The sequence below is a fragment of the Oncorhynchus masou genome, chromosome 23, assembly GCF_036934945.1.
Source record: "Oncorhynchus masou masou isolate Uvic2021 chromosome 23, UVic_Omas_1.1, whole genome shotgun sequence".
NCBI classification, from domain to species: Eukaryota; Metazoa; Chordata; class Actinopteri; order Salmoniformes; family Salmonidae; genus Oncorhynchus; species Oncorhynchus masou.
In genome coordinates this window covers 10,197,599-10,207,502 of record NC_088234.1, presented here as the reverse complement: position 1 = coordinate 10,207,502, position 9,904 = coordinate 10,197,599, and the positions used below count along the sequence as shown (strand labels likewise).

The following is a 9,904-nucleotide window of genomic DNA, read 5'->3' as shown; positions in this document are numbered from 1 at the left end:
ACACTGGGGGCTGCATGGTCTACCCTAGTTACAGTAGAGGTGCACACTGGAGGCTGCATGGTCTACCCTAGTAACAGTAGAGGTACACACTGGGGGCTGCATGGTCTACCCTAGTAACAGTAGAGGTGCACACTGGGGGCTGCATGGTCTAACCTAGTAACAGTAGAGGTACACACTGGGGGCTGCATGGTCTACCCTAGTAACAGTAGAGGTACACACTGGGGGCTGCATGGTCTACCCTAGTAACAGTAGAGGTACACACTGGGGGCTGCATGGTCTACCCTAGTAACAGTAGAGGTGCACACTGGGGGCTGCATGGTCTACCCTAGTAACAGTAGAGGTGCACACTGGGGGCTGCCTGGTCTACCCTAGTAACTGTAGAGGTGAACACTGGGGGCTGCATGGTCTAACCTAGTAACAGTAGAGGTGAACACTGGGGGCTGCATGGTCTAACCTAGTAACTGTAGAGGTGAACACTGGGGGCTGCATGGTCTAACCTAGTAACAGTAGAGGTGAACACTGGGGGCTGCATGGTCTAACCTAGTAACTGTAGAGGTGAACACTGGGGGCTGCATGGTCTAACCTAGTAACTGTAGAGGTGAACACTGGGGGCTGCATGGTCTAACCTAGTAACAGTAGAGGTGAACACTGGGGGCTGCATGGTCTACCCTAGTAACTGTAGAGGTGAACACTGGGGGCTGCATGGTCTAACCTAGTAACAGTAGAGGTGAACACTGGGGGCTGCATGGTCTAACCTAGTAACTGTAGAGGTGAACACTGGGGGCTGCATGGTCTAACCTAGTAACAGTAGAGGTGAACACTGGGGGCTGCATGGTCTAACCTAGTAACTGTAGAGGTGCACACTGGGGGCTGCATGGTCTACCCTAGTAACAGTAGAGGTACACACTGGGGGCTGCATGGTCTAACCTAGTAACAGTAGAGGTGCACACTGGGGGCTGCATGGTCTACCCTAGTAACAGTAGAGGTGCACACTGGGGGCTGCATGGTCTACCCTAGTAACAGTAGAGGTACACACTGGGGGCTGCATGGTCTACCCTAGTAACAGTAGAGGTACACACTGGGGGCTGCATGGTCTACCCTAGTAACAGTAGAGGTGAACACTGGGGGCTGCATGGTCTAACCTAGTAACAGTAGAGGTGCACACTGGGGGCTGCATGGTCTACCCTAGTAACAGTAGAGGTACACACTGGGGGCTGCATGGTCTAACCTAGTAACTGTAGAGGTGCACACTGGGGGCTGCATGGTCTACCCTAGTTACAGTAGAGGTACACACTGGGGGCTGCATGGTCTACCCTAGTTACAGTAGAGGTACACACTGGGGGCTGCATGGTCTACCCTAGTTACAGTAGAGGTACACACTGGGGGCTGCATGGTCTACCCTAGTAACAGTAGAGGTACACACTGGGGGCTGCATGGTCTACCCTAGTAACAGTAGAGGTGCACACTGGGGGCTGCATGGTCTACCCTAGTAACAGTAGAGGTACACACTGGGGGCTGCATGGTCTAACCTAGTAACAGTAGAGGTGCACACTGGAGGCTGCATGGTCTACCCTAGTAACAGTAGAGGTGCACACTGGGGGCTGCCTGGTCTACCCTAGTAACAGTAGAGGTGCACACTGGAGGCTGCCTGGTCTAACCTAGTAACAGTAGAGGTGCACACTGGGGGCTGCATGGTCTACCCTAGTAACAGTAGAGGTGCACACTGGGGGCTGCCTGGTCTAACCTAGTAACAGTAGAGGTGCACACTGGGGGCTGCATGGTCTACCCTAGTAACAGTAGAGGTACACACTGGGGGCTGCATGGTCTAACCTAGTAACAGTAGAGGTGCACACTGGGGGCTGCATGGTCTAACCTAGTAACAGTAGAGGTGCACACTGGGGGCTGCATTGTCTAACCTAGTAACAGTAGAGGTACACACTGGAGGCTGCATGGTCTAACCTAGTAACAGTAGAGGTGCACACTGGGGGCTGCATGGTCTAACCTAGTAACAGTAGAGGTGCACACTGGGGGCTGCATTGTCTAACCTAGTAACAGTAGAGGTACACACTGGGGGCTGCATGGTCTACCCTAGTAACAGTAGAGGTGAACACTGGGGGCTGCCTGGTCTACCCTAGTAACAGTAGAGGTGAACACTGGGGGCTGCCTGGTCTACCCTAGTAACAGTAGAGGTGCACACTGGGGGCTGCATTGTCTAACCTAGTAACAGTAGAGGTACACACTGGGGGCTGCATGGTCTACCCTAGTAACAGTAGAGGTGCACACTGGGGGCTGCCTGGTCTAACCTAGTAACAGTAGAGGTGCACACTGGGGGCTGCATTGTCTAACCTAGTAACAGTAGAGGTACACACTGGGGGCTGCATGGTCTACCCTAGTAACAGTAGAGGTGCACACTGGGGGCTGCATGGTCTAACCTAGTAACAGTAGAGGTGCACACTGGGGGCTGCATGGTCTAACCTAGTAACAGTAGAGGTGCACACTGGGGGCTGCATGGTCTACCCTAGTAACAGTAGAGGTGCACACTGGGGGCTGCCTGGTCTAACCTAGTAACAGTAGAGGTACACACTGGGGGCTGCATGGTCTACCCTAGTAACAGTAGAGGTACACACTGGGGGCTGCATGGTCTAACCTAGTAACAGTAGAGGTACACACTGGGGGCTGCATGGTCTACCCTAGTAACAGTAGAGGTGCACACTGGAGGCTGCATGGTCTAACCTAGTAACAGTAGAGGTGCACACTGGGGGCTGCCTGGTCTAACCTAGTAACAGTAGAGGTGCACACTGGGGGCTGCATGGTCTACCCTAGTAACAGTAGAGGTACACACTGGGGGCTGCATGGTCTACCCTAGTAACAGTAGAGGTGCACACTGGAGGCTGCATGGTCTAACCTAGTAACAGTAGAGGTGCACACTGGAGGCTGCATGGTCTAACCTAGTAACAGTAGAGGTGCACACTGGGGGCTGCCTGGTCTCACCTAGTAACAGTAGAGGTGCACACTGGAGGCTGTCCCACAGGGCGTGTCGTACATTCTCATTCATGTAATATTCATCTAGTGTTTTAGAAGCCTTGTACCCAGGGTTACCGCATGCTACCTGTAGACAGGGGAGAATAGAAATGGAGTGAATAGACAGGGAGTGACTGTAGACATGGATGGACAAATGCCATCTATGGCTGCATAGTTCCGTTTAGTATGGTGGCACAGGGAACATCAAAGTGATGCATATACAATTTAATTAATTCTATTCACTCCATTTCTATGCTCTCCTGTCACCATTTGCCTCAGATGTTTTGCATGGTTGCCTATTGAACACTAATGAGATGCACCAAAATGCCAGGCCATCGCATTGCTGTTCTATTCACTAAATTTCTGTGCTCTCCAGTATCTATATTCTCTGTTGGGTCTATAACATCAGCTAGTTCTACAAACCCTACCCAGATCAGGGAATCTCAGCACATAGTGCCCGTACCTCTTTATTTCCCTCTTCCTCCACCCCTCCTCTTTTTTTCCCATCCTGTCTTCCTCTCCTAATCTCCGCATCTCGCCTCCCCGTCCGTCTTCATCTCAGCGACATTCTCTCCATCCCCACCTCTTTCCTCCCACTCCTTCCGTCTCTCTATCATCTGCTTCTCTGGCCTCCTCTGTCGTTTCCTTTGACTTCCTTTTCCTCATCTGTCTATTTATCCTACACATTGTTGACATCTCACTTCGTCCTTTAAATTAGTGTTTGAGTGTTTTTGTAGGTGGATTAAAACTTTCCCTTTAATTTATGACGTTCCGTCCCTTCCTCTGTCTCCATCTCTCTGTTTCCCTTTAATTTATGACATTCTGTCCCTTCCTCTGTCTCCATCTCTCTGTTTCCCTTTAATTTATGATGTTCCGTCCCTTCCTCTGTCTCCATCTCTCTGTTTCCCTTTCTCTCCACTGTGCTGTTATAGATCCATGTCTTCTCCTCCCACTGTGCTGTTATAGAGCCATGTCTTCTCCTCCCCCACTGTGCTGTTATAGAGCCATGTCTTCTCCTCTCCACTGTGCTGTTATAGAGCCATGTCTTCTCCTCCCACTGTGCTGTTATAGAGCCATGTCTTCTCCTCTCCACTGTCCTGTTATAGAGCCATGTCTTCTCCTCCCACTGTGCAGTTATAGAGCCATGTCTTCTCCTCTCCACTGTGCTGTTATAGAGCCATGTCTTCTCCTCCCACTGTGCAGTTATAGAGCCATGTCTTCTCCTCCCACTGTGCAGTTATAGAGCCATGTCTTCTCCTCTCCACTGTGCTGTTATAGAGCCATGTCTTCTCCTCCCCCCACTGTGCTGTTATAGAGCCATGTCTTCTCCTCCCCCCACTGTGCTGTTATAGAGCCATGACTTCTCCTCCCCCACTGTGCTGTTATAGAGCCATGTCTTCTCCTCCCCCCACTGTGCTGTTATAGAGCCATGTCTTCTCCTCCCCCACTGTGCTGTTATAGAGCCATGTCTTCTCCTCCCCCCACTGTGCTGTTATAGAGCCATGTCTTCTCCTCCCCCCACTGTGCTGTTATAGAGCCATGTCTTCTCCTCCCCCACTGTGCTGTTATAGAGCCATGTCTTCTCCTCCCCCCACTGTGCTGTTATAGAGCCATGTCTTCTCCTCCCCCCACTGTGCTGTTATAGAGCCATGTCTTCTCCTCCCCCCACTGTGCTGTTATAGAGCCATGTCTTCTCCTCCCCCCACTGTGCTGTTATAGAGCCATGTCTTCTCCTCCCCCCAATGTGCTGTTATAGAGCCATGTCTTCTCCTCCCCCACTGTGCTGTTATAGAGCCATGTCTTCTCCTCCCCCCACTGTGCTGTTATAGAGCCATGTCTTCTCCTCCCCCCACTGTGCTGTTATAGAGCCATGTCTTCTCCTCCCCCACTGTGCTGTTATAGAGCCATGTCTTCTCCTCCCCCCACTGTGCTGTTATAGAGCCATGTCTTCTCCTCCCCCCACTGTGCTGTTATAGAGCCATGTCTTCTCCTCCCCCCACTGTGCTGTTATAGAGCCATGTATTCTCCTCCCCCCACTGTGCTGTTATAGAGCCATGTCTTCTCCTCCCCCCACTGTGCTGTTAAAGAGGCATTTTTCTTGAACTTTCAACCAGCCTTATTAAGCTTTAAAATTGTATTATTTTTGAGAATACATGACATAGATTATACCATAAGTCCTTTCTTTGAGGGCCTAGTTACACCCTAACACAGTGGTGTTGTGAATCTCCTGGTTTACAGGCCACATCAGGTCTGCAAGTCACATTATGATGGCTTGCAAAGTGATGTGTAATTCCTATTGCAATCCAGTTCAGAGTGGGGATATCCAACACGTAGAATTGTTAATCACCCACAACCTGCATTCAGTGTAGATTGAGTACTGAGACTACCTCCATTTTTATGTTTAATTTGTTTCACCTTTATTTAACCAGGTAGTCTAGTTGAGAACAAGTTCACATTTGCAACTGCAACCTGGCCAAGATAAAGCATAGCAATGTGGCACAGACAACAACACAGAGTTCCACATGGAGTAAACAATAAACAAGCCAATAACTCAATAAACAAGTCAATGACTCAGTAGAAAAAAGAAAGTCTATATACAGTGTGTGCAAAAGGCATGAGGAGGGAGGCAATAAATAGGCCATAGGAGCGAATGATTACAATTTAGCAGATTAACACTGGAGTGATAAACGAGCAGATGATGATGTGCAAGTAGAGATACTGGTGTGCACAAGAGCAATCATCCTACAGCGATGTGGAACAACCATCTTAGTAATGGGTGAAATAAATCCAATTTCTAACAGATTGGATTGGTTTTGAATGTTTTTTATTTTTGTGTAGCACCAAATGTATCAACCAATCAATGTACACGCAAAAACACATGTAAAACAAAACTATTCTGACAAATGTCCCTGCATCAGAGCATGCTGGGAAATATTATATATGGTTCTAGGTAGGACCCTTCTTCTCCTCCAAAGAATTATCAAAGAACCCTTTCTTTCAAAAAACGTTTCTTAGGATGTTAAAGGTTCTAGGTAGAACCCTTTGCCTTATTAAGAACCCCTGTCTTCTAAAAGGGTTCTTCTGATCAAAACAGTTATTGCTAGAACCCTATCCCTCCACAAAGAACCCTTTTTGGAACCCTTTTTTTCTAAGTGGACCTCTCTTCTCATCCCTCCATCTCTTCACTGCTCCCTACAGTGTTGTAGAGACATTACAGATGCTATGAGTCGTCTAGACACATCTCCCAGTCTCTTTATGGCCTTGTTTATGGAGAGAGAGAGACAGCGAGAGAGAGACAGAGAGAGAGACAGAGAGAGAGAGAGAGAGAGAGAGACAGAGAGAGAGACAGAGAGAGAGAGAGAGAGAGAGAGAGAGAGAGAGAGAGAGAGAGAGAGAGTTTAGAATGAGAAAAAGAGCGTCTGCTAAATGACTTAAATGTAAATGTAAATGTAAAGAGAGAGAGGGGGGTGAGAGAGAGAGGGGGATGAGAGAGAGGGGGGTAAGAGAGAGAGAGAGAGAGAGGGGGTGAGAGAGAGAGAGTTTAGAATGAGAGAGAGAGAGGGGGGTGAGAGAGAGGGGTGGTAAAAGAGAGATAGAGGGGGGGTGAGAAAGAGAGAGAGAGGGGGGAGGGTAAGAGAGAGAGAGAGAGGGGGTGGAAGATAACAAGTATGGGAGCTGTGCCAACTCCACCACCGTGCACTTAGCTGATATTACATTATACAGTGCCATGACATCATCTGAGAGTAGCTCTCATCTGACTGATTACATCATCCTCTCAGAGACGGAGGGAAGGAGCGATGAACAGGATGTGTGTGTGAAGTGTTGAAATAAAACACACACAGACGTTTGAGGCGTTTTTCTTAGAACGTGTTTTATAGTAAGGTACATTTCAGGCTGACTTTGTGCTCACAGTAAAGAAGACAGAATACACACTGCCTCTCATCCCCTCTGACCTCAACACACACACACACACACACACACGCACGCACGCACACAAACACACGCACACAAACACACGCACGCACACAAACACACGCACACACACAAACACACGCACACAAACACACGCACACAAACACACGCACACACACACACACGCACACGCACACACACGCACACACACACACGCACGCACACGCGCACGCACGCACGCACACACACGCACACACGCACACAAACACACACACACACGCACACACACGCACACACACACGCACACGCGCACGCACATAAACACACACACACACTCGTGCACAATGTCCTTTATGCGCGCCAAGCTTCCTTCTTGTCACCTCATTTAGGATTTTCTCACCCCTCTGATGCAATGATATGAAATACCACTTTTACTTACAAAACATAGTCAGGAACTCAACCAGAAGAGTACAAAAACCAAAACAAATAAATAAATAAAACATTTGATAAATAATAGATAGCATCTTTAGAAAATAAAGGGTTGAAAATCCACGTCTTTATACAGCAGGAGTAATATTAACAGGGTGAGTTATTTTCTTTCCATCTTACAACGGAGTAATATCTATAGTAGAAGAAGAAGAAGAGCGTTAGCGACAGTTACTGGGACGTTCTGCACTGCACACGGTTGCCCGTGACGGTTGTTGTTGCCATGGAGATGCCGTGGAAATTACCGGGGGGTTTTGGAATCGTAGACGGACGATCGGGTTCCTCGGTCACCAAACCCTAATGACTTCAACGATCGATAAATTGACTGAATGACTGACTGATTAATGACATCACTTAGAATGAACCCCCCCCCCTCCCCCCCCAAACCCATACCTCCTTTCACTTAGCAACAGTTCCTTGGGCGTTGGTTGGTTAATCTGCCGGTTTCTAGGCAATGCCCTTACGCCATCACAACCCTAAAACCCTAGTCCTCGGACAGGGCGTGCCACTTGGCGATCTGCCGGCGCGGGTGGTCGCAGATCTCCCTCCAGTGCTCTCCAGGGGTGCCGGAGACGGCGTTACCTAGGACCAGGCGCCCCAGGACGGGGTTGGGGGAGCGGGTGGAGTCCCCCCTCCTGGTTGATGGAGACTCAGAGTCCATTAGGAGGAGCTCCACGCTGGTTTCCCTCAGCCTCTCCTGGGAGGACACGTCAAACACAAACAGCTGGTTGAACACAGGGTTGGGGGAACACTTCTTTACATGGCTCTTCTTCTTACTGACACGCTTCTTCCCCTGGAACAGGTTGACTTTCACATACGGCTCTGGAGGGAGGGAGGGAGGGAGGGAGGGAGGGAGGGAGGGAGGGAGGGGGAGGGGGGAGGAGGGAGGGAGGCAGGGAGGGAGGCAGGGAGGGAGGGGAGAGAGAGAGAGAATAAAATTCATAGCACATTATTCTAGCCAAGGATCAATAGAGAGATCAATACAGAGGAGATGATAGAGAGTTTGTGTGTTTGTGTGTGTGTGTGTGTGTGTGTGTGTGTGTGTGTGTGTGTGTGTGTGTGTGTGTGTGTGTGTGTGTGTGTGTGTGTGTGTGTGTGTGTGTGGTATATTACAAGGAGATCAAACTAGCTCCGTCTTGTCTCTGTGTCTTTACGACCTGTATGAAGAGTAGTGTGTCTGTCCCAAGTGATATCCTACTCTCTAGTGTACCAGCTTCGACCCGGACTCATAGGGGCACTATGTAGGAAACATGGTACCATTCATCATATTAGTCCTTTTGAAAAGGATCTGTGTGAGTCACATCTGACAGAATAATACTCAGTCTGTGTGTGTGTGTGTTACCTGAGGTTGTGTGGTTATCGGTCTGTGTGTGTTACCTGAGGTTGTGTGGTTATCGGTCTGGGTGTGTTACCTGAGGTTGTGTGGTTATCGGTCTGGGTGTGTTACCTGAGGTTGTGTGGTTATCGGTCTGTGTGTGTTACCTGAGGTTGTGTGGTTATCGGTCTGTGTGTGTTACCTGAGGTTGTGTGGTTATCGGTCTGTGTGTGTTACCTGAGGTTGTGTGGTTATCGGTCTGTGTGTGTTACCTGAGGTTGTGTGGTTATCGGTCTGTGTGTGTAACCTGAGGTTGTGTGGTTATCGGTCTGTGTGTGTTACCTGAGGTTGTGTGGTTATCGGTCTGTGTGTGTTACCTGAGGTTGTGTGGTTATCGGTCTGTGTGTGTGTGTGGGTGTGTTACCTGAGGTTGTGTGGTTATCGGTCTGGGTGTGTTACCTGAGGTTGTGTGGTTATCGGTCTGTGTGTGTGTGTGGGTTGTGTTACCTGAGGTTGTGTGGTTATCGGTCTGTGTGTGTTACCTGAGGTTGTGTGGTTATCGGTCTGTGTGTGTAACCTGAGGTTGTGTGGTTATCGGTCTGTGTGTGTTACCTGAGGTTGTGTGGTTATCGGTCTGTGTGTGTGTGTGGGTGTGTTACCTGAGGTTGTGTGGTTATCGGTCTGGGTGTGTTACCTGAGGTTGTGTGGTTATCGGTCTGTGTGTGTTACCTGAGGTTGTGTGGTTATCGGTCTGGGTGTGTTACCTGAGGTTGTGTGGTTATCGGTCTGTGTGTGTTACCTGAGGTTGTGTGGTTATCGGTGTGTGTGTGTTACCTGAGGTTGTGTGGTTATCGGTCTGTGTGTGTTACCTGAGGTTGTGTGGTTATCGGTGTGTGTGTGTTACCTGAGGTTGTGTGGTTATCGGTCTGTGTGTGTGTGTGTTACCTGAGGTTGTGTGGTTATCGGTCTGTGTGTGTGTGTGTTACCTGAGGTTGTGTGGTTATCGGTCTGGGTGTGTTACCTGAGGTTGTGTGGTTATCGGTCTGTGTGTGTGTGTGTTACCTGAGGTTGTGTGGTTATCGGTCTGGGTGTGTTACCTGAGGTTGTGTGGTTATCGGTCTGTGTGTGTTACCTGAGGTTGTGTGGTTATCGGTCTGTGTGTGTTACCTG

At 49.2% G+C, this 9,904-nt stretch overlaps 1 protein-coding gene across 1 annotated transcript in view; it reads right to left on the bottom strand.

Annotated features, from left to right (window-relative positions):
- Nucleotides 1–6,872: 6,872 nt before the first annotated feature.
- LOC135510288 (synaptotagmin-4-like) overlaps nt 6,873–9,904 on the bottom strand; it is a 10,158-nt gene continuing 7,126 nt past the window's right edge. Inside the window, exon 4 of the mRNA XM_064931099.1 lies at nt 6,873–8,241. Within this exon, the coding sequence (XP_064787171.1) occupies nt 7,904–8,241 (338 nt within the window). The 3' untranslated portion in view covers nt 6,873–7,903. The remainder of the gene's footprint in view (nt 8,242–9,904) is intronic.